This window comes from Phyllobates terribilis, unplaced genomic scaffold (assembly GCF_046119375.1).
Source record: "Phyllobates terribilis strain yellow unplaced genomic scaffold, ASM4611937v1 Scaffold_2__4_contigs__length_985480577, whole genome shotgun sequence".
NCBI classification, from domain to species: Eukaryota; Metazoa; Chordata; class Amphibia; order Anura; family Dendrobatidae; genus Phyllobates; species Phyllobates terribilis.
Genome location: NW_027362762.1, coordinates 452,497,360 through 452,522,147, shown reverse-complemented (window position 1 = coordinate 452,522,147; position 24,788 = coordinate 452,497,360). Strand labels below are relative to the sequence as shown.

At 46.3% G+C, this 24,788-nt stretch overlaps 1 protein-coding gene across 3 annotated transcripts in view; it reads left to right on the top strand.

The window, feature by feature from the left end:
- The first annotated feature begins 3,560 nt into the window (after positions 1-3,560).
- NT5C1A (5'-nucleotidase, cytosolic IA) overlaps positions 3,561-24,788 on the top strand; it is an 87,209-nt gene continuing 65,981 nt past the window's right edge. The window contains exons 1-2 of one of the 3 annotated variants that reach the window (XM_073665608.1): positions 3,565-3,876; positions 3,944-4,132. In XM_073665608.1, the coding sequence (XP_073521709.1) occupies positions 3,992-4,132 (141 nt within the window). In that variant the 5' untranslated portion in view covers positions 3,565-3,876; positions 3,944-3,991. Of the gene's footprint in view, positions 4,133-24,788 lie in introns of all 3 variants that reach the window. The other 2 variants (XM_073665609.1, XM_073665607.1) reach the window with 2 other exon arrangements.

Below are 24,788 nucleotides of genomic sequence, written 5' to 3'. Positions count from 1 at the left end.
CTCCTTGAGGTTCTTTGGCTCTGGCCACTTCTGGATGGCAGTGACCTTCTCCGGGTCTGGTGCTATTCCCTCTGGACTAACAATGTGCCCCAGGTACTGTACCTTTCTCTTGAGCCGGTGGCACTTTGAGGGCTTCAGCTTCATCCCATACCAGGACAGTGACTCAAATACCTCTGCCAGGTGCTTCAAGTGGTCCTCATATGTCTTGGAGTACACTATCACGTCATCCAGGTATAGTAACACAGTCTCGAAGTTGCGGTGTCCCAGGCAGCACTCAATCAATCTCTGGAACATTCCGGGGGCGTTGCAGAGTCCGAACGGCATACTGTTGAACTCGCAGAGTCCCATCGGGGTGGTGAAGGCCGTCTTCTCCCGATCCTCCTCAGCCACAGCTACTTGCCAGTACCCACTAGTGAGGCCAAGGGTGGAAAAGTAATTTGCAGACTTTAAGGCAGCCAGGGATTCTTCAATACGTGGTAAAGGGTATGCATCTTTATGTGTAATGCGATTTACTTGTCTGTAATCTACACACATTCTCATGCTTCCGTCCTTTTTCCTGACTAGAACTAGGGTAGCTGCCCGGGGACTACAACTATCCCTTACTACCCCCACCTTCTTCATGTCGTGCAACATCTCCTTCACCTTCTGGTAGTGTGCTGGTGGTATAGGCCTGTAACGTTCTTTGATGGGTGTATGATCACCTGTGGGGATATGGTGTTGAACCCCCTTAATCCTCCCAAAGTCAAGTGGGTGCTTACTGAATACTTGCGCGTATTCCTGAACCACCCGGTGTACACCCTGCTTCTGATGGGCAGGAGTGGTGTCTGTCCCAACATGGAGCTGTTGACACCAGTCCTCCACCTGGGTTGCAGGGTCATTATCCTCCACTTCATCTGGTGAGGCTAAGGACTCTGCCGTGTGAATGGAGTTGTTATTTACAGCATGTAACTTGGCAACAGTGGCATAGCATGGTAATCTGACCTCATCTTCCCCATAATTGAGAAGTCGGACTGGCACCCTCCCATTGCGTACATCCACTACCCCTCTGGCAGTTAAGAGTGTAGGTCTATGCTCTGAGCTAAGGGGATCTACTACCGCCTGATAGCTCTGTCCTTTAAGACCTATTGCTGCTCTACACCAGATAAGCATTTCACTCATTGGGGGGATCACAATGGGTATGGGGTCTGTTACCCGCACATTACCAATCTCACCACTGGATAGCTTTACTTGCTGCTGGTACATCAGGGCTCGGATCTCCTTCTGCAGCGCCCTTCTCTGCCCTGGCCTGGCAGTGTCGGCTATCTGTTGGAGCAAGAACACAACTTCTCCCAAACAGTTAACAACAATATTAGTGCCAAGTACCATATACAAATTGGTATCATCAGGATTAGTCTCTACTACAATTAGTCCCTGGTCCTTCAGTTCCACTCTTCCCACCTTTACTGCCACATCCTTAACCCCGACTAGGTTAAGGGGGAGGCCATTTGAGGCATAAACGGAAAGATTTGGAGCTGGCGGGCGTAGATCGTCCATCGACCAGAACCTTCTGTAGAGGACGTCAGGCATGATGGTTACCTGAGATCCTGTGTCTAGCAGAGCATGTGTCGGCATGCCGTCCAGCACAATGGACAGGAAAGGTCTTCCTCCCACGAACCTGCTATACCAGTCTGATGGGCCTGGGGAATTTACTCCTGGGTGTCGGCCCTCGGCCCCATGGTTTTCTCTTTTAAAGGACAGCTCTGGATGGTGTGGCCGGACTTGTGGCAGCGGTGGCAGACAGGATCCCTCGGTGGACGGCGTTGGTTGCTGATCCTCCCAGGGGGTGGCGTTGTCCTCTTCCTCCTTCTCATCCAGGGGACATCCTCAGGGCTGTCGGCTAGCAGGATCCTTCCTTCCTCCTCGGGCTCCGTCCTCAGCTGCAGGGCACTCAGTACAGTGGTCAGGGTTTTGCTCAACTGACGCATTTCACAGCGCAGGCTGTCCAGCTCACTAGGGGACGTTGCTTGCACCTTGGCTTCAGCAGCCACTGGGGAAAAGGCGGACGCTGCAGGCACTGGGGTGGCCCCACCCTGGTAACATTGGATAGCAGTTGTTTCCAGGGGCTGCAGTCCTTTTATAGCCATGTCCTTAAGGGTGTCAAAGGTGGCATCTGGATGATCCAGGGACCACCAATGCACAGTCCTGCTCTCCTCTTGGGACCTCAGTCCCCGGATAAACTTTTCCTTCAGCATTTTATTTTCATCGTTGATGCTGGTTGGACTAACCTGTTTCAGAGCTCGCAGGGTCCCTTGTAAACGCCAGGCATAGTCCCGAACACTGTCCTCCGGTTGCTGAGAGCAGTTGTAGAATCTCATCCGGAGGTCTGTCTCAGTACGATTCTCAAAGACAGTCTGTAACTTTTTAAAGATTGCGGACACTGACTCCTGGTCTGCGGCCGACCAGGTTTCTACTTCTCGCTCCGCAGCACCGGTCAATTGTCCTAATACAACAGCGGCTCTTTGCTTTCCTGTCATAGAGTACATGTCCAGAATACCGCATATTTTCCGTTTAAATCCAGACAGGGTATCTGGTTTGCCGCTGTACTGGGGGAGCCACTTCGCTCCAGGGATGTACGGTAGGGCCATGGGTATGACAGGGGTTACAGGCGCTGCTGGTGGAGCGGCTGCTTCGGCCTGCTCGGCGTCGGGCGCGGGTTGAACATCAGGGCCGTTAACCGGTATCCCGGTGTTGTGCTGCTCCTCGGACATTCTGGCGCCCCCCTAGCGAACCGTGGCCTACCTTCTTTTCTTTCGGAAGGCCGCAGCTCCGCAGATGACGGTCTTCTTCAGGACCTTGCGTCACTTGCGTCCTATGTCAGACCGTTCAGCGACGCTCCTTCCAGGACCTGGCGGTTCCTGGTTTGACGTCGAGGCGTGGGGCGTGTACGGGGCTTCGCGCGCTTTTGCAGGTACGCCTCTCAGTTTCCCGCGGTTACGCCCTTCTTCCCGCTCGGCGGCCCAACAATGGCAGCAATCTTCGCCACAGTTTAATACACAGTTTTTGATTAAAGGCGCACAGTACCCGGTGGCAACAGGCATAACACTCCGTCGTTGCAGCGGGCACGGAATCCTGTTCGTGATGCCAGGAAAGAGAATGTCGCGGGGGATGGAGAACTGTGTTTCTCCAATGTTTGTCTGGTTGTTGTTGTTTTTTTTTTATTTTTACCTTTGTGAAAATCTTTATAAAAATTAATAGAAAACACTTAATTTAAAAAATATATACACTTTTACTCAATTATATGAAATAAGAAGGTAATTAAAAACCAGTGTAAGGTACAGATAAAATGCAGGCAAGTATCAGTAACACCGCAGCAAGCAGTGATCAGAAACATAACATTAGCAGGTTTAGCACAAGATACATGAATACTGAGACACCTTAGTGAAAAGATAAGTAAACTGTTTGTGAGTTATGGCACAATCGGCAATAAATGCAAGCAATTTATTTCTAGGCTCAGGGTGGATCCTTCTGTCCTCTGGAGACTCAAGCTTTCCTTTCATTTCGGTTTCCCAGGCAGATTGACCAGCCTATGAGAAAAGCTGTAGTGCTCAAGCCTGAGAGGAGGAAACATTCAGCTGGTGTGGGGAGTTACACTAAGTATATATTTATCCCTCCCTTCTCCATTTCATGGAATCAGAAGCAGAGAACACAGGGGGCTTATGGGATGCCTTATAAAGACCTGTCACTGGTGAGGGGAGAGGCAGAGAGATTGGGCACATATGAAGACAAGCAAAGAGGATGACAAGATAACAGAAAGAAAATAAGCAGTCATCTCGCAGAAAATCTGGCCAGCATTACGCCTACTGAGAGAGATGAAAGGGAAAATAGAGCAATCAGAGGGTAAGAATTAGAAAGGAGGGCACATAGGCTAGTGCGAAGCTGCTCATCTCCTCTCCATCACACACAGGCATTAGCAGTACCTAAGTCTTCCGACTCAGCATTCTGCACTGAAAATATGTTGCCTGGCCCTGGGGATGCAGCTGAGGGAGGACCCAAGAGCAACCAGGCCTCCGCTCAAAGCCCAGGAGAGAAGCAAAAATGGGCAGAAGCTAAAGCATTCTATGAAAACTTAACCCCAACCAAGAAGCCAAAATCGGTATGTCCTACGCTATGTAAAGACGTAATAATGATAATATTTATTTTACAGCTGAAGTAAATAGAATGCAATATAATGTAGCAATTGAGAAACATGTTCGCTTCAGCCGCCTAAGTAGACTACATGTCGCGGACACAGTCATACTCTCGTCATCTTATCATCTGTCACTCTCTTCCTAGTCTATTTTTGTCTGCATTAGTCAGTAGGGATGGGGTTAATTCTACTAGGCGAGATATCCTGGTTTATGTGTTGTCAATGCAGTGAGACAGGGGACAGTGACAGAGGCTGAGTCCCTAGTTCTCATGAAGGTGATTGTGCAAAGACTGACCTTCAACTGTGGGATTAGCAGCGGATGTGGTCAGGAAATCCAGCCAAGGTCACTAACCTATGACCCTATTGCAAAAGAAAAAAAGGTCATGGAGTTATATATACATAGAAATGCAGCTTGTGTTCATGAGTATATGTATGTATACACATCTATACTGGTGCATGTAACGCCGGCTACTTTGTATTAGAAGAACGCAACTACAATAAACCAACCAATTCCATTCAACTATCTGTTGATCCATGTTTTCTATAAGCGTACCTGATCCACAACCTGGAACCTCTGATCTTTACTACCTTAAGTATGTAGATTAAAAGCAGCAGAGCAGGAGAAATGGGAGCCATGACACTTGGAAACATCACTCCCCTGATACATGTACATAGAAAACTATTCATTGAAAAATTACTATAAAATCACTAAATCACAGAGCAATACAGGCAGTTGATAAACCTTAGAGGGGTTGTCATGTTTATAAAGCCATTTGTATACACCTTTTAAGGCATTTGCTCTCTAAACCTGAGAGATCTGTTTTTCCCTGCATTACACCGGCTACCTGTTTATGTGACTCGACACTGTCTAATGCCTTATTTTTCCTGCACTTGTGCTGCAGGGAAATAAAACCGTCATGGACCGATTTCCATACACTCTGCAGCTGACTTCTGGAAATCTCAACCGTGGCACTCTCAATGGAAATATGTCTGTAGGATCAACCTGCCTGAGCTGTCTATATGAGCACGCAGGTCAGAGAAAGAGGAATGAAATAATACCTTGACAGTCTACTCTCCTGATCTACATGTCTCACACTGGTGACGTCCCCTTACATTGAAAATAAGCTCTGGAGGCAGATTCTCAGGGAGATCCATGTCCGGCCCATAGATAGTAATAGCTTAAGAAAACCATGGATTTCTCTGGAATAAACATCTGATCGCAGATATCAAGGTATAATTTTATACAACTTTCTATGACCGGTATCCCATATAGACGGTTTAGGAGGGTTGATCCTACTGACAGATTGCCTTTAAATGGGTTGTCCCACGAACAAAAGTTCATTTTAATCAATAGATCTTGAAATAATAATAACTTTCACAATTGGATGTGTGTAAATAAAATGTCCCTGTGCTGAGATAATCTTATAAATGTTCCCCGTCCCTATTGGATAAACCATCAGTAATTTCGGTTTTCAATGCAATCTCCTTGCTGATGACACCCAAATATACACATCTTCCCCTGCATTACTAAAAAATACCAGTGATTGTCGCTGTTTCTAATATTATGTCTTCTCTCTATAAGAAACTGAATCTGTCAAAAACTGAACTCCTTTGTTCTTTGTTTCCTCCCTCCACTAACCTTCTTAAGCTCAATATCACAATTTCCGTGTTCTACCATAACTCCCAAGCAGATTGCCCGCTGTCTTGGGGTTATATTTGACTCAGATCTTTCCTTCACTCCCTATACCCAATCACTTGCTTGCTCATGCCAACTGCACCTGAAAAACATGTCTAGAATTCGACCTTTTCTTACCTCTGACCAGGGCTGTGGAGCTGGAGTTGTGGAGTCAGTGTCCATTTTGGTGGAGTTGGAGTCGGTATCAAATGGACAGACTCCAACTCCTAAAATATATAAGAAATTGGGTACAGTAGTTCAATGCACTTTTTGGGGAATATTTTTTCATAAGAATTTGGGAAAGTTCTGAAATGTCCTATAAATATCTGTCCTATTCCTGATCTAAGGGTCTAGACTTTTAGCTGAGATTAATCTGTTCTACAGTAAATGTATCACTTAAACGTGAGCCATGTATGAGCGAGTCAGAGTCGTGGAGTTGGTGTTATGGAAATTGAGGAGTCGAAAGTTTGGCTTACCAACTCCACAGCCCTGCCTCTGACTCTGCAAAAACTCTTACTGATGCTTTTATTCATTCTTGTTTGGACTGTTGCCACTCTGTACTAATCGGTCTTCCTCTTTCTAAATGTTTCCCTTTCCAATCCATCGTGACTGCAACAGCCGGGATCATATTTCTGCCCAACCGCTACACCGAAGCCTCTACCCTGTGCCAGTCATTGCACTGGTTCCCCAGAATACAATATAAACTTATCACTCTCACCCACAAAGTTCTTCAAAGTACTGGACCACCCTACATCTCCTCCCACGTCTCAGTCTACCACCCTACCCTGGCCCTTAGTTCTGCTAATGATCTAAGACTAACATCCTCAATAATTAGAACCTCGCATTCCCGTCTCCAAGACTTCTTGCATGCTGTGCCCATTCTCTAGATTGCACTACCCTGGACAATTCGATTATTTCCCAATATCCACAGTTTTAAGCGTGTCCTAAAAAGGCATTTTTTAGACTCGCCTATCGCCTCACCACACTTATCTAACTATTCCCTTTTTGCTCTTCCAAAATTTTCCTCAAAATTGGGTTCCGCGTATCATCTGTTTACACACCTTCATGCACTTAATAGCTCTCTATATCTGTACCTCTACCGATACTGGCTGGTGACCGGTTCATGCAGCATTCTTTAAATACCCCATTTATTTTACTGATGGCTGGACCTTACAATACAAGCATTTTTTACCATTTCTCTTTTGTGTCTTCCCTATTGCCTCATAGATTGTAAGTAGTGTTGAGCGATACCTTCCGATATCAGGAAATATCGTATCGGATTGGATCGGGCCGATACCCAAAAAGTATCGGATATCGCCGATTCCGATACCGGAAACCAATGCAAGTCAATGGGACACAAATATCGGAATGAAAATAAACCCTTTCTTTCCTTGTAGGTTAATTCTACATGAAGTAAAACAACTAAGAATAATGTAGAATGACATGAAAAGCCGGCAATTCATCAGCGGCATTCACCGGTACCCGACAATTTACAACAGAAAGAATAGAGCTTCACACATAGATTAGATAGATAGAAACATGTCAGTCACATATATAAGAAGTACAGTGACAGTGTTGCTTACAGAACTTGTCATTTAGTGTAAAGGATTTATTTAAAAAAATAATAGTGTTTTCATGCACCGTCTCTTTAAGAAAGCCGGCCGGCAATTCAGCATCTGTACCCGACAATTTAGAATAGAAGGAATAGAGAATCACACATAGATTAGATAGATAGAAACATGTCAGTCACATATATATGAAGTACAGTGACAGTGTTGATTACTGTACTTGTCATTTAGTGTTAAAATAAAGGATTTATTTAAAAAAAAATTGGCGTGGGGTTCCCCTTAATTTTAGGCTCTAGCGGAGGTTAAGCAGACAGCTGGGGCAAATGTTTGAAGCCTGGGAAGGGGGTAATACCCACGGAGCTTCCCAGGCTACTAATATCAGCCCCCAGCTGAATACCTAGCCTTTACTAGCTATTAAAATGGGGGACCCCCCCAAAAAAATGACGTGGGGTCCCCCCTAATTTAATAGCTAGCACAGGCTAGGCAGACAGCTGGGGGCTGATATTAATAGCCCAGGAAGGGTGCCATGAATATTGGCCCCCTCCCAGGCTAGAAACACCAGCCGTCAGCCGCCCCAGAAATGGCGCATCCATAGGATGCGCCAATTCTGGCACTTAGCCTCGCTCTTCCACGCTGCCCTGGTGCGGTGGCAGGGGGTAATAGGGTTGGGGTTGATGTCAGCTTATAATGCCAGCTGACATCAAGCCCAGGTTAGTAATGGAGAGGCGTCTATAAGACACCCCCATTACTAACCCCATAGTCAAAGTTAAAAGAAAACACAAACACCCAGAGTAAAGTCCTTTAATTGAAATAAAGACACAATTCTTTATTGTTCTAAATTAAACCATACTTACCATCACGCCCATTCCAGCTGAAGCCAACGATCTCCTGCAATAAAAGAAAAATAATAAAGCAACCTCATCCTTACCTTTCGATGGTTCCCAGGACAGCTCCAGCTCTGCTACATCGAGATGACAGGCTGGACCGCAGCAGAAAGCTGCCATCCAGCCTGTCATCCCGCAGACACTGAGAAGCGCAGGCATGCTTGCGCTCCTCAGTGTCTCTCTGTGACGTCATCCAGATGAGCCGAGTTCATGTCCAATGAACTCAGCTCACCTCATGCACGTCACTGACAGCGTGGGAAAATTCTCCTGCACTCAGCGCTTCAGCGTGAGAATTCTCCCACGCTGTCAGTGACATACATGAGGTGAGGTCATGTCCAATGAACTCAGCTCACCTCATGCACGTCACTGACAGCGTGGGAAAATTCTCACGCTGAAGTGCTGAGTGCAGGAGAATTTTCCCACGCTGTCAGTGACGTACATGAAGTGAGCGGAGTTCATTGGACATGACCTCGGCTCATCTGGATGCCGTCACAGCCAGACACTGAGGAGTGGAAGTATGCCTGCGCTTCTCAGTGTCTGCGGGATGACAGGATGGATGGCAGCGTTCTGCTGCGGTCCAGCCTGTCATCTCGATGTAGCAGAGCTGAAGCTGTCGTGGGAGCCATGGAAAGGTAAGGATGAGGTTGCTTTATTATTTTACTTTTATTGCAGGAGATCGTTGGCTTCAGCTGGAATGGGCGTGGTGGTAAGTATGGTTTAATTTAGAACAATAAAGAATTGTGTGTTTATTTCAATTAAAGGACTTTTTTCTGGGTGTTGTGTTTTTTTAAATACTTTACTAGAAATTCATGGTGGTCATGTCTAATATTGGCGTGACCCCATGAATTTTGGGCTTAGGGCCAGCTGATAATGCCAAGCTGGCCTTAACCCCTTTATTACCCAGTGAGCCACCGCACCAGGGCCCTGGATGAGTTGGGTACAGCGCCAGAAGATGGCGCTTCTATGAACGCGCCATTTTCTGGGGCGGCTGCGGACTGCAATTTGCAGCGGGGGTGGCCCAGAAAGCTTGGGTCTCCCTGCGCTGCGGATTCCAGCCCCCAGCTGCCTAGTTGTATCTGGCTGGGCACAAAAATAGGGCGAAGCCCCACGCATTTTTTTTTAAAATTATTTCATGAAATTCATGGAATAATTAAGAAAAAAAGGGCTTCCCTATATTGTTGTGTCCAACCAGGTACAAATAGGCAGCTGGTGGTTGGGGGCAGCCCATTCCTGCCTGCTGTACCTGGCTGGACACAAATATAGTGCGAAGCCCCACGTCAATTTTTTTTTAATTATTTCATGAAATAATTTTTTTAAAAAAGGGCTTCCCTATATTGTTGTGTCCGGCCAGGTACAAATAGGCAGCTGGTGGTTGGGGGCAGCCTGTTCCTGCCTGCTGTACCTGGCTGGACACAAATATAGGGCGAAGCCCCACGTCAATTTTTTTTAAAATAAGTCCTTTATTTTAACACTAAATGACATTTGAGGAGTTAATAAAGATGCAGTCCCTAAATTATTATTTATTTTTTAATTAATTTTTCCCAAAACTTTTGACGTGGGCTTCGCCATATTTTTGTATGCCAGCCAGGTACAGCATCCAGCTTCTATGAACGCGCCATTTTCCGGGGTGGCTGCGCACTGCAATTTTCAGCGGGGGGAGGGGGGGGGGCAGAAAGCTTGGGCCTCCCTGCGCTGCAGATTCCATCCCCCAGCTGCCTAGTTGTACCTGGCTGGACACAAAAATAGGGAGAAGCTTCACGTATTTTTTTTTTTTAATTATTTCATGAAATTCATGGAATAATTAAGAAAAAAAGGGCTTCCCTATATTGTTGTGTCCAACCAGGTACAAATAGGCAGCTGGTGGTTGGGGGCAGCCCGTTCCTGCCTGCTGTACCTGGCTGGACACAAATATAGTGCGAAGCCCCACGTCAATTTTTTTTAAATCATTTCAGGAAATTCATGAAATAATTTAAAAAAATTGATGTGGGGCTTCGCCCTATATTTGTGTCCAGTCAGGTACAGCAGGCAGGAACGGGCTGCCCCCAACCACCAGCAGCCTATTTGTACCTAGCCGGACACAACAATATAGGGAAGCCCTTTTTTTCTGAATTATTCCATGAATTTCATGAATTAAAAAAAAAAAAAACGTGGAGCTTCGCCCTATTTTTGTGTCCAGCCAGGTACAACTAGGCAGCTGGGGGCTGGAATCTGCAGCGCAGGGAGGCCCAAGCTTTCTGGGCCCCACCCGCTGCAAATTGCAGTCCGCAGCCGCCCCGGAAAATGGCGCGTTCATAGAAGCGCCATCTTCTGGCGCTGTACCCAACTCATCCAGGGCCCTGATGCGGTGGCTCACTGGGTAATAAAGGGGTTAAGGCCAGCTTGGCATTATCAGCTGGCCCTAAGCCCGAAATTCATGGGGTCACGCCAATATTAGACATGACCACCATGAATTTCTAGTAAAGTATTTAAAAAAAACACAAACACCCAGAAAAAAGTCCTTTAATTGAAATAAACACACAATTCTTTATTGTTCTAAATTAAACCATACTTACCATCACGCCCATTCCAGCTGAAGCCAACGATCTCCTGCAATAAAAGAAAAATAATAAAGCAACCTCATCCTTACCTTTCCATGGCTCCCACGACGGCTCCAGCTCTGCTACATCGGGATGACAGGCTGGACCGCAGCAGAACGCTGCCATCCAGCCTGTCATCCCGCAGACACTGAGAAGCGCAGGCATACTTCCACTCCTCAGTGTCTGGCTGTGACGGCATCCAGATGAGCCGACAATGAACTCGGCTCACCTCATGTACGTCACTGACAGCGTGGGAGAATTCTCCTGCACTCAGCGCTTCAGCGTGAGAATTTTCCCACGCTGTCAGTGACGTGCATGAGGTGAGGTCATGTCCCATGAACTCGGCGCACCTCATGCACGTCACTGACAGCGTGGGAGAATTCTCACGCTGAAGCGCTGAGTGCAGGAGAATTTTCCCACGCTGTCAGTGACGTGCATGAGGTGAGCTGAGTTCATTGGACATGACCTCGGCTCATCTGGATGACGTCACAGAAAGACACTGAGGAGCGCAAGCATGCCTGCGCTTCTCAGTGTCCGCGGGATGACAGGCTGGATGGCAGCGTTCTGCTGCGGTCCAGCCTGTCATCTCGATGTAGCAGAGCTGAAGCTGTCCTGGGAACCATGGAAAGGTAAGGATGAGGTTGCTTTATTATTTTACTTTTATTGCAGGAGATCGTTGGCTTCAGCTGGAATGGGTGTGGCGGTAAGTATGGTTTAATTTAGAACAATAAAGAATTGTGTCTTTATTTCAATTAAAGGACTTTTTTCTGGGTGTTTGTGTTTTTTTTAAATACTTTACTAGAAATTCATGGCGGTCATGTCTAATATTGGCGTGACCCCATGAATTTCGGGCTTAGGGCCAGCTGATAATGCCAAGCTGGCCTTAACCCCTTTATTACCCAGTGAGCCACCGCACCAGGGCCCTGGATGAGTTGGGTACAGCGCCAGAAGATGGCGCTTCTATGAACGCGCCATTTTCCGGGGCGGCTGCGGACTGCAATTTGCAGCGGGTGGGACCCAGAAAGCTTGGGTCTCCCTGCGCTGCAGATTCCAGCCCCCAGCTGCCTAGTTGTACCTGGCTGGACACAAAAATAGGGCGAAGCGCCACACATTTTTTTTTTTAATTATTTCATGAAATTCATGGAATAATTAAGAAAAAAAGGGCTTCCCTATATTATTGTGTCCGGCTAGGTACAAATAGGCAGCTGGTGGTTGGGGGCAGCCCGTTCCTGCCTGCTGTACCTGGCTGGACACAATTATAGGGCGAAGCCCCACATAATTTTTTTTTAATTATTTCATGAATTTCCTGAAATAATTAAAAAAAAATTGACGTGGGGCTTCACACTATATTTGTGTCCAGCCAGGTACAGCAGGCAGGAACGGGCTGCCCCCAACCACCAGCTGCCTATTTGTACCTAGCCGGACACAACAATATAGGGAAGCCCTTTTTTTCTTAATTATTCCATGAATTTCATGAAATAATTAAAAAAAAAAAAACGTGGAGCTTCTCCCTATTTTTGTGTCCAGCCAGGTACAACTAGGCAGCTGGGGGATGGAATCTGCAGCGCAGGGAGGCCCAAGCTTTTTGCCCTCCCCCCCCCCGCTGAAAATTGCAGTCCGCGGCCGCCCCGGAAAATGGCGCGTTCATAGAAGCTGGATGCTGTACCTGGCTGGCATACAAAAATATGGCGAAGCCCACGTCAAAAGTTTTGGGAAAAATTTATTAAAAAATAAATAATAATTTAGGGACTGCATCTTTATTAAGTCCTCAAATGTCATTTAGTGTTAAAATAAAGGATTTATTTAAAAAAAAAATGGCGTGGGATCCCCCATAATTTTAGTCTCTAGCGGAGGTTAAGCAGACGGCTGGGGCAGATGTTTGAAGCCTGGGAAGGGGGTAAAACCCACGGAGCTTCCCAGGCTACTAATATCAGCCCCCAGCTGAATACCTAGCCTTTACTAGCTATTAAAATGGGGGACCCCCCAAAAAAAAATGACGTGGGGTCCCCTCTATTTTAATAGCTAGCAAAGGCTAGGCAGACAGCTGGGGGCTGATATTAATAGCTCAGGAAGGGTGCCATGAATATTGGCCCCCTCCCAGGCTAGAAACACCAGCCGTCAGCCGCCCCAGAAATGGCGCATCCATAGGATGCGCCAATTCTGGCACTTAGCCTCGCTCTTCCACGCTGCCCTGGTGCGGTGGCAGGGGGTAATAGTGGTGGGGTTCATGTCAGCGCCAGCTGCCATGAAGCCCAGGTTAGTAATGATGGCCGTCTATATGACACCCCCATTACTAACCTACAAAGTGTTAAAAAGAAAAAACACACTACACCCAGAAAAAAATAATTTATTTGAAATAAAACACCATTTTATTTAATTCTTAGTTTACTAAAAAAAAAATAGTTACCTGTCCACGTTCCTGCGCTGATCTCCCATGCACAGCTGTCACATCTGGAGATGGTGACAGCTGTGCATGGCTGCTGTAAGCTCACGCTGCCGGGAACACGTCCGCTCCCGGCAGCGGGAGCCACTGACTGAGGTCACCGGAGTGCATTCAGGCAGCGCAGCTCCGGAGACCTCCTTTACGGCAGTGCTGTACCGTGGGAATTTCTCACGATACAGCAGTGCCGTAAAGGAGCTAACCGGAGCAGCGCTGCCTGAACTCCGGTGAACCCTTACGGCCCCGTCATTCTAGCGGCGGCAGCGGTTCAGAGCGGTCACATTCTATGTGGCTGCTCTGAACTGGAGATCTTCGTGGGACACTCGTGGACTACTACGGAGGGGTAAGGATAAGGTTGTGGTTTATTATTTTATATTTTATTACAGGAGATCGATGGCTTCGGGGAATTAGGTGTCTTGGTGAGTATAGGTGTAGTTTTTTATTTTTTACTTTATTTTAGGTGGCGATCGGCGGGGACAGGTAATGTATGAACTAATTTCTTTTAGGTAACCACTGGCCACCAATGACATGTATTTAACATTTATTGGGGACACAGTAGGGCAATTTAAATAGCAGGATCAGGCTGATGGGAACTACTGCTCCCATCGAGCTGATCCTGCTGGCAGGAGTGGACGGGGGACAGACATAGGCCGATGGGAGTAGTAGTGTCACATCGGCCTATGTCTGCCCGCACACACACCCGCACACACACCCGCACACACACCCGCACACACACCCGCACACACACACCCCGCACACACACACCCCGCACACACACCCGCACACACACACACCCCGCACACACACCCGCACACACACCCCGCACACACACACACCCCGCACACACTAATCATGACGGGTCCGGGAGGTGAGGCTGACCTGTGCGGCCGTGGGAAAGTTGATGTGAGTTCATGCAGTCAAGCATGAACTCACATGAACCCTCTGAGGGCACCGCGGCTACTTCAAATGAACAGCTGATCGGCATCACCTGATACCTCAGCTGTTCATTTGAAATAACCGGCGGGAAAGCGCAGCACAGAACGGGAAAGCCGGCGGTGAAGTCTTTTCACTGCCGGCTTCCCCGCCCGGGTCCTTCGCTCCTTGGTGCTGCGCTCCCCGCCCGGTCCTAATTTACGATCGGGATGGGAGGTGGCGAGGGGAGCGGAGGATCGGGGTGGGAGGCTGCGGGGAAGCAGTATGGGGCTGCGTGATTGTTTAAAAGCCGGCGGCTTTTTACCGCGCGCCGGCTTTTAAACAATCAGGAGAATTCTCCCACGCTGGGATGGCATTCTGATGACAAGCTGGATCGCAGCTGAGCGCTGCCATCCAGCTTGTCATCCTTCAGAGACACTGCAGAGCGCAGGCATTATGGGAACTTCCGATTCCGGTATTCGATATTATAAAAGTATCGGAATTAAGTATCGGAATTCCGATACAGTGAATATCGGCCGATACCCGATATTTCAGTATCGGAATGCTCAACACTAATTGTAAGGTTATGAGCAGTACCCTCATTCCTCTTGGTATCTGTTGAATTATGTGTTACTCTGTAATGTCTGATATTGTCTGTACATATCCCCTCTGAATTGTAAAGTGCTGCAGAATATGGCGGCACTATACAAATAAAAATTCTTATTATTATTATGTTTATGTGTATTTATGTAACACAAAAGTGCAGAGCTGTGGTAGTATAAACAGCAGAGCTGAATGTACAGTACAGACCAAAAGTTTGGACACACCTTCTCATTTAAAGATTTTTCTGTATTTTCATGACTATGAAAATTGTACATTCACACTGAAGGCATCAAAACTATGAATTAACATATGTGGATTTATATACTTAACAAAAAAGTGAGAAACAACTGAAAATATGTCTTATATTCTAGGTTCTTCAAAGTAGCCACCTTTTGCTTTGATGACTGCTTTGCACACTCTTGGCATTCTCTTGATGAGCTTCAAGAGATAGTCACCGGAAATGGTCTTCCAACTATCTTGAAGGAGTTCCCAGAGATGCTTACACTTGTTGGCCCTTTTGCCTTCAGTCTGCGGTCCAGCTCACCCCAAACCATCTCGATTGGGTTCAGGTCTGGTGACTGTGGAGGTCAGGTCATCTGGCGTAGCACCCTATCACTCTCCTTCTTGGTCAAATAGCCCTTACACAGCCTGTAGGTGTGTTTGGGGTCATTTTCCTTGTGAAAAATAAATGATGGTCCAACTAAACGCAAACCAGATGGAATATCATGCCGCTGCAAGATGCTGTGGTAGCCATGCTGGTTCAGTATGCCTTAAATTTTGAATAAATTCCCAACAGAGTCAACAGCAGAGCACCCCCACACCATCACACCTCCTCCTCCATGCTTCACGGTGGGAACAAGGCATGTAGAGTCCATCCGTTGACCGTTTCTGCGTCGCACAAAGACACGGTGGTTGGAATCAAAGATCTCAAATTTGGACTCATCAGACCACAGCACAGATTTCCACTGGTCTAATGTCCATTCCTTGTGTTCTTTAGCCCAAACAAGTCTCTTCTGCTTGTTGCCTGTCCTTAGCAGTGGTTTCCTAGCAGCTATTTTACCATGAAGGCCTGCTGCACAAAGTCTCCTCTTAACAGTTGTTGAAGAGATGTGTCTGCTGCTAGAACTCTGTGTGGCATTGACCTGGTCTCTAATCTGAGCTACTGTTAACCTGTGATTTCTGAGGCTGGTGACTCGGATAAACTTATCCTCAGAAGCAGAGGTGACTCTTGGTCTTCCTTTCCTGGGGCGGTCCTCAAGTGAGCCAGTTTCTTTGTAGCGCTTGATGGTTTTTGCAACTGCACTTGGGGACACTTTCAAAGTTTTCCCAATTTTCCGCACTGACTGACCTTCATTTCTTAAAGTAATGATGGCCACTCGTTTTTCTTTACTTTGCTGCTTTTTTCTTGCCATAATACAAATTCTAACAGTCCATTCAGTAGGAATATCAGCTGTGTATCCACCTGACTTCTGCACAACACAACTGATGGGCCGAACCCCATTTATAAGGCAAGAAATCCCACTTATTAAACCTGACAGGGCACACCTGTGAAGTGAAAAACATTTCCGGTGACTACCTCTTGAAGCTTATCAAGAGAATGCCAAGAGTGTGCAAAGCAGCCATCAAAGCAAAAGGTGGCTACATTGAAGAACCTAGAATATAAGACACATTTTCAGTTGTTTCACACTTTTTTGTTAAGTATATAATTCCACATGTGTTAATTCATAGTTTTGATGCCTTCAGTGTGAATGTACAATTTTCATAGTCATGAAAATACAGAAAAACCTTTAAATGAGAAGGTGTGTCCAAACTTTCGGTCTGTACTGTACATGTATTATGCATGCAGCACTGCTAAGGGTATGTGCTCACGATGCAGAAATGAAGCAGAAAATTTCTGCAGCGTTTCTGCATGTTCTTGGCAGTAAAAACGCTTGCGGATTTTACACGCGTTTTTGACTCGTTTTTGCAGCGTTTTTACATGTGGATTTGACTTGCGTTTTTCAAATGCATTGGGACCTCAAATCCGCATGCAGAAATGCACAAATAATGGACATGCTGCGAATTTTTCCGCAAGGAAAATCCGCTGCGGAAAATTCCGCAGCATGGGCACAGAACATGCAGATTTTCATTGGGGATCATGGGGCACGGATTACCAAACGTTTTGCAAGCGTTTACGCTGCGGAAATTCCGCATCAAAAACGCTTGAAAAATGCATAGTGGGCACACAACCTAAAGCTATATGTGTTTAATACACATAATTCAGAGTAATACTAACAATAGATCTATTACCCGTATTCAACCATAATACATTAATATTAGTAATATTGACCCCTTCACTTCTTTACACTGCCAGAAAAGGTTTAATTAATAGGAAATATATGTTTTTCTTATTTTCTGCTATGTGAGCCTGAGGTTCATCTTATACTAAGTTATGTCCAATAGTCTGTAAAACACAAAATATATGTGGCGCCCTGCTGCGCATTGGTGCCACAGATCCTAGAGGGGTGCATGGACGGATTCCTCCACAAGAGGCCCTCATAGCATTCACACACCTCCACCTTCCACCTCAGACCAACAGAGGGAGCCCGGATAGGGATATAAAAAGGGAAGGTGGAGCTAGGCAGTTCAGTCGGTGAGAAAGTCAGTCTGGAATCTACAGCCTGGAGTATGCAGTCTAAAGTCTGCTGCAGCCAGTGAGAAAGTCAGTCCAGCCCAGACTCAGGGAGCTCAGGTTAGTGAGCCCAAGGCATGCTGGCGCCGTAAGAGCGGTGAAGAGTAGCGAGGCCTACTGCCAGTGTGAAGCCTAGTGAGGGCCCCGAGCGCGGGCGAAGGCAAGTGGAGTAAGCGAGCTACATAGGGGGCAGAGGAGCTTAATCAGCTCACCCCACAACCATTTACCGGACACCGGGTCCGCGTCTGCAGGGATCCCTAAGGCCCAGCAGAAACAACCGGAACCCCTGGCGAACTATATGCCCCAGGAACACCAAAAGCTGACTGTCATACCAGGGTCAGGAGTCACTGAGGCCCAAGAGACCGGAGAGTGTGATCTCCAACAGAAGGCCCTACCACCAGGTCAGCAGGTGCAAGACAGAGACCAAGTTAGGCCTAGCTCCAGGCAGGTCATAAACTTATCAGGAAAAGGCAAGAAACAGGAGGCCCCATACCCGCTCACTGGGGAGAGTCCTGAAATGCACCCTTCACCCTACAGTGCACTAGATTGTGCCTGAAACACCACCAGTAAAGGTACTGAAGTGAACTGTTGTGAGTGTGCCTATTCTTCCTCTGACCCAGCTGGGTCCCCTCTGTCCTGCATCCCTTCTCCTACGCTGCCCTGAGGCCCTGCTCCACCTGTGGGGAGCCGCACCAACTAAGCTGCCTGACCACCGGCCTCAGAGGACTGTAGCAGAGATGGTGAGTTTCACCAGACACCACGGGTGGCGTCACAAACAATTTCTCCTTTCCCCTACACATTTTTCCCCCAATTCCTTCCTTGCTTTTAAGAGTGACCCCAGGGTATGGCCCTGGGAGCCGGCCACCGCGACATTCCCCAAAGCCAAACAGCAAGGCCCGGGCGCCGAGTCCCCATCCCTTGGGCGCATCATATATATATAATAATCAGGAATTTATTGAGTCCAACATCCCCATTCTCCCTCTGAGGACCAAAGACTGACAATAAAGAACTAATGATTCAGAGTCAAATAACACTTCTCACCCTGGTCCAATCTATACAGCAAGGCTGACAAGTAAGAAAACAGGCAACGAAAGTTTGTGTCTGCTCTATTGACCTATTTAAAAAATTGATTAATTTTAAAAGATGTTTTTAATTAAATGTGTCTTCTTTAAAATAACACGTTGCACTTTTGTTTCCTTAAAGACGAGTTGAACTACCAATGCAAAAATGTATCACTTCTACAATCTCATTCCCCTAGAACAATGTGGGCTGAGAGCTGTCAGCTGTTTACTTTTGAGGGTGCCTGTTTTCCCCATGTTTTTTAATTAGTGGAGCCCAACACAGCATGAAGACGTTGGGTCTAATTCATCATTTGCAATATATTTAAGTCACTTTTCTTCTTTATATATTATGTTATTTGCTGACAATTTTTGCTCCAAGTTCAACAATATGGAGTACACGGTTCATGAATTGTGCATAAAGTCAAAAATGGTATTTTTGTTAGAGCAAAAAAAAATTGCATGTTTTCCAAAATGTGGTAAAAATGTATCAATATATTCTGGTGTAAATAGAATCACTGCAGAGGGTAACTTGAGTATATTTGCGACAAATTTTGTGACTTTTTCAAAAGTCAAAAAATGATGAATTAGGCAAAAACATATAAAATAGACTTAAAAAAAGGTGCAAATGGAAAGATGATTTTGACAAAAAACAGTTGCAAAAACAATATGTCCGCTGTAACGTGTGTCTAAATAACATACTCCCCTGAGGATGGAAATATAGTTAAAAACGTCACCTCCCTAGGTGTGCCTCTAAAGCCAGACCCCAATTACACCACTGATTATTATTATTATTATTTATTTATATAGCGCCATTGATTCCTTGATGCTGTACATAAGAAGGGGTTACATACCAAATACAGATATCCATTACAGTAAACAAACTAACAATGATAGACTGGTACGGAGGGAATAGGACCCTGCCCTTGCGGGCTTACATTCTACAGGAATGGGGAAGGAGACAGTAGGTTGAGGTTTTGCACTCGCTCCGGTGTTGTTGAGATTATGCATGCAGCACTGCTAAGGGTATGTGCTCACGATGCAGAAATGAAGCAGAAAATTTCTGCAGCGTTTCTGCATGTTCTTGGCAGTAAAAATGCTTGCGGATTTTACACGCGTTTTTGACTCGTTTTTGCAGCGTTTTTACATGTGGATTTGACTTGCGTTTTTCAAATGCATTGGGACCTCAAATCCGCATGCAGAAATGCACAAATAATGGACATGCTGCGAATTTTTCCGCAAGGAAAATCCGCTGCGGAAAATTCCGCAGCATGGGCAGGCTGTAAGCTTGTTTGAAGAGTTGGGTTTTCATTTTCTGTCTGAAGGATCCAAGTGTGGCGGATAATCGGATGTGTTGAGGCACAGAATTCCATAGGGCGGGGGATATTCAGGAGAAATCTTGGAGATGATTGCATGAGGAACGAATAAGTGTGGAGGAGAGAAGGAGGTCTTGGGAGGACCAGAGATTACGTGAGGGAATATATCGGGATATTAGTTCAGAGATGTACGGAGGAGAGAGGTTATGGATGGCTTTGTAGGTCAGTGTTAGTAGTTTGAACTGGATACGCTGGGCAATTGGGAGCCAGTGAAGGTATTTGCAAAAGGGGATGCAGAGGAGTAGCGAGGCGAGAGATGGACCAGTCGCGCAGCAGAGTTAAGGATGGACTGGAGGGGTGCGAGAGTGCTAGCAGGTAGGCCATAGAGGAGGATTTTGCAGTAGTCGAGGCGGGAGATGATGAGGGCATGAACAAGCAGTTTAGTAGATTGAGGGTTGAGGAAAGGACGGATTCTGGAAATATTTTTGAGCTGGAGGCGACAGGAGGTGACGAGAGCTTGGGTGTGGGGTTTGAAGGACAGGGCAGAGTCAAGGGTTACTCCGAGGCAGCGGATTGTCGGTACAGGGGAAAGTGTGATGTCATTTATTGTGATAGAAAGATCAGGTGGGAAAGATATGCGAGATGGGGGAAAGATGATGAGTTCACTTTTGTCCTCATTGAGCTTGAGGAAGCGGGAGGAGAAGAAGGAGGATATGGTTGCTAGATATGCTGGGATTCTGGACAACAGAGATGTGACGTCTGGATCAGAGAGGTAGATATGGGTGTCATCAGCGTACAGATGGCATGGGAAGCCATGGGGTTTTATGAGCTGTCCCAGGCCAAGGGTATAGATTGAGAAGAGTAGGGGTCCTAGGACAAAGCCTTGAGGGACTCCAACAGAGAGGGGGTGGGGTGAGGAGGTAGTGTGGGAGTGGGAGACGCTAAATGTGCGGTTAGAAAGGTATGAGGAGAGCCAAGATAGGGCAAGGTCTTTGATGCCAAAGGTAGAGAGGATCTGTCGTAGGAGGCAGTGGTCAACTGTATCGAAAGCAGAGGACAGGTCAAGAAGAAGGAGTACAGAGAATTGGCTGTAAGTAAGTCATTGGTGATTTTGGTAAAGGCAGTTTCGGTGGAATGGTCGGGCAGAAGCCGGATTGTCGGTTGTCGAAGAGAGAGTTAGATGAGAAGTGGGAGGAAAGTTCAGCGTAAACGTGTTGCTCAAGTAGTTTGGAGACAAACGGGAGCAGCAATATGGGGCAATAGCTGGACAAGGTGGTTGGGTCAAGGGATGGCTTTTTGAGGATGGGCGTGATTATGGCATGTTTGAAGGCAGCGGGGAAGGTATCAGAAGATAGTGATAGGTTGAAGAGATGGGTTAGGGATGGGATGAATGTGGGGGTGAGGTTGGGGAGGAGGTGCGATGGAATGGGGTCGAGTGCACAAGTGGTGAGGTGTGATTTGGAGAGGAGACAAGTAAGGTCTCTTTCCGTGATGTTGGGAAGGAAGGTTATCGGGGTAGGGCAATGGTGTGGAAAACAAAGGGGTTGTGGTGGTTGGACAGTAAAGACTTGCCGTGTTTGGTCAATCTTGTTTTTGAAGTGTGTTGTATACTCCTCAGCAGAGATGACAGAGGTCGGAGGGGGCAGTGGAGGGCGGAGGAGAGAGTTAAGTGTTGAATTGCTGTTTGAGGTTGTAGGATAGGGAAGATATGAGGGTTATGAAGTAGTCCTGTTTAGCAGAGGTGAGTGCTGATTTGAATGCGAGTGTTGCTTGCTTGAATGCAGTGAAGTCATCTTGAGAACGTGTTTTCTTCCAACGCTGCTCCGCAACCCTGGACGCTTGTCGAAGCTGTTTAGTGAGGTTGTTGTGCCAGGGTTGCCTGTTGACTCGTCGCGCTCTGCCATGCATAAGGGGGGCGACTGAGTCAATAGCTGATGCGAGAGTGGCATTGTAGAAAGCAGTGGCGCTGTCTGTGTCATGAAGTGAAGATATGGATGTCAGTGGTAGAATAGAGTCAGAGAGTGTGTGAGTGTCTAGATGTGCAAGGTTTCTGCAGGGGTGTGCTAGTTGCTGGACATGGGTGACAGGTGAGGAGGACAGGGATGAGAAAGTGAGTAGATGTGGTCAGATAGGGGTAGGGGGGAGGTTGTGAGGTTAGATAGGGAGCAGAGTCGGGTGAAGATGAGGTCTAGTGTGTGTCCGTCTGAGTGGGTGGCTGAGGAGGACCACTGAGTAAGTCCAAAGGATGAAGTAAGCGACAGGAGTTTGGATGCTGCTGACTGGCGAGTGTCAGTGGGGATGTTGAAATCACTCATGATGATTGTGGGAATGTCAGCAGAGAGAAAGTAAAGAAGCCAGGTGGAGAATTGGTCAATAAAGGCAGTGACCGAGCCTGGAGGTCGGTATATGACAGCCACTTGGAGGTTGGAGGGAGAGTAGATGCGGACAGAGTGGACTTCAAAAGAAGGGCGAATAAGAGAGGGTAGAGGAGGAGCAGCGCTAAAGGTGCAGTTGTTACAAAGGAGAAGACCCACTCCTCCACCATGTCTGTTACCAGGGCGAGGAGTGTGGGTGAAGTGTAAGCCACTGTAACACAGTGTAGCAGGGGAGGCAGTGTCGGAGGGTGTCAGCCATGTCTCTGTGATGCCCAGGAAGGAGAGATGACGAAAGGTAAAGAAGTCGTGGACAAAATGGAGCTTGTTGCAGACAGAGCGGGCATTCCAGAGTGCTCCAGAGAGAGGGAGCAGGGGGGTGGGCATCAGGGGGACCAGTTTTGCGTAAGAAAGGTTGCGGTAGTTTGTGTTGGTTTGATGCGATAGGTGAGGGAATTGGTGGAAGGTGCAAGCTGTGGGGGTCCAGGATTGGGAGATATGTCGCCAGCAGTGAGGAGAAGCAGAGAGAGGGAGAGCAGGTGGGAGAAGGAGAGTGTTCGGCTTGTGTTATGTTTTGGTAGGATAGATCTGAGGTTGAGGAGCAGGTCTGTAGATGACGTCAGGCGGGGAGGTAAGAGGGAAGGAGAGATGATTATTTGGTTAGAGGGTGCTGGGGTTTGGGGATAGCGAAGGAGAGTGAGGATTAGTGGGGCAAAAACAGTAAGGGCATATGTAAGCATAATGAATGTTAAGTGTGAATGAGAAGGAGAATCTAAGTACAAATAGTAAATAGTTATCCGTACCTTCTGGTCACTTCTGGCCCATTTCTGGCATATTTCATTTTTAAAAAGCGACCCTTTAAAAGTCAGACCCCTGATAACCATTGCCGATAGTCAAAAATCTTTATTTGCAAATGACCTATGCTATTGGAAGTGAATATTTGTGCTATGTTGTAGCCTAGTATATAAGTAATATTGAACTAAAAAAAAATATGGCCAGTAGCAACCAGCAATGTATAGGAAGATAATTACTGTACTCTGCAATACATATAAGGAATAATTACCGTAGTTTTCCATTCAAATGAAAAAAAAAATAGATTGTGTTTAGATCTTTTTCACAATAATACAGTTAGTCAATCGAAAGCTAAAAATAATGTGCTTAATAATAATTAACAGCCACAATGGTCTACTTAGGCCAGTAATGACATTATCCAGCCACATGGCCTTAATTGTAATGATTCCAAATGTGACATCTTGTAACAAGAAACAGTTGATGGCAATAGGAGTAGGGCAACAGATATAGTGAGAAGGACAATCGGTAATAAAAAAGAGGATTTCCCAGATGAATACGGGTGCATCTCACTAAATTAGAATATTATTAAAAAGTTAATTTATTTCAGTTCTTCAATACAAAAAGTAAAACTTATATATTATATAGAGTCATTACAAACAGAGTGATCTATTTCAATTGTTTATTTCTGTTAATGTTGATGATTATGGCTTACAGCCAATGAAAACACAAAAGTCATTATCTCAGTAAATTACAATAATTAACAAAAGGATGCCAAACGTGGTGCGACACCTGAAGAAGGCTGCAAACAGCCGAAACGCGTTGTGTATATAGGTTTTATTGTTTTATATTAGTGTGAATAATAAAAAAAAATATATTTTACTTACGAGCAACCTGAAGTTCCTGCACCTTGATCTCACTTGGTGGCAAAGACAGCGCCATCACCTGGTTCTTCCTTTTTGGCATCCTCTTTGTGGGATACTCCGGTCTCAGGATTCAATCCTACCTCACCAGGTCGGCTGCAGTCTTTTGCAAATTCATCCATACTACAAGCGGGAGTTGTGCCTCTGTTTGCACAACCGCATCAGGTGAGCAGTTTCCTATAGATACTCACCCTTTTAATTGATCAAATCTTACTACGCTTAGATAGCTCCACGGTTTTTCTCCTTTAGGAAACCTACTATCGTTATTAATTAACAAAAAACACCTGCAAAGGCTTCCTAAGCATTTAAAAAGGTCCCTTAGTCTGTTTCAGTAGGCTCCACAATCATGGGGAAGACTGCCGACTTGACACATGTCCAGCAGGCAGTCATTGACACACTCCACAAGGTCTCAGAGTTCCAATTTTCATATGGAAATCAAGGTCCCAGAGTCTGGAGGAAGAGTGGAGAGGCACACAATCCAAGCTGCTTGAGGTCTAGTGTCTAGTTTCCACAATGAGTGATGGTTTGGGGAGCCATGTCATCGGCTGGTTTAGTTCCACTGTGTTTTATCAGGACCAAAGTCAGCGCAGCCGTTTACCAGGAAATTTTAGAGCACTTCATGCTTCCCTCTGCCGACAAGCTTTTTGGAGATGGAAATTTCATTCTCCAGCAGGACTTGGCACCTGTCCACACTGCCAAAAGTACCAATACCTGGTTTAAAAACAACAGTATCATTGTGCTTAATTGGCCAGCAAACTCGCCTGACCTTAACCCCATAGAGAATCTATGGGGTATTGTCAAGAGGAAGATGAGAGGTACCAGACCCAACAATGCAG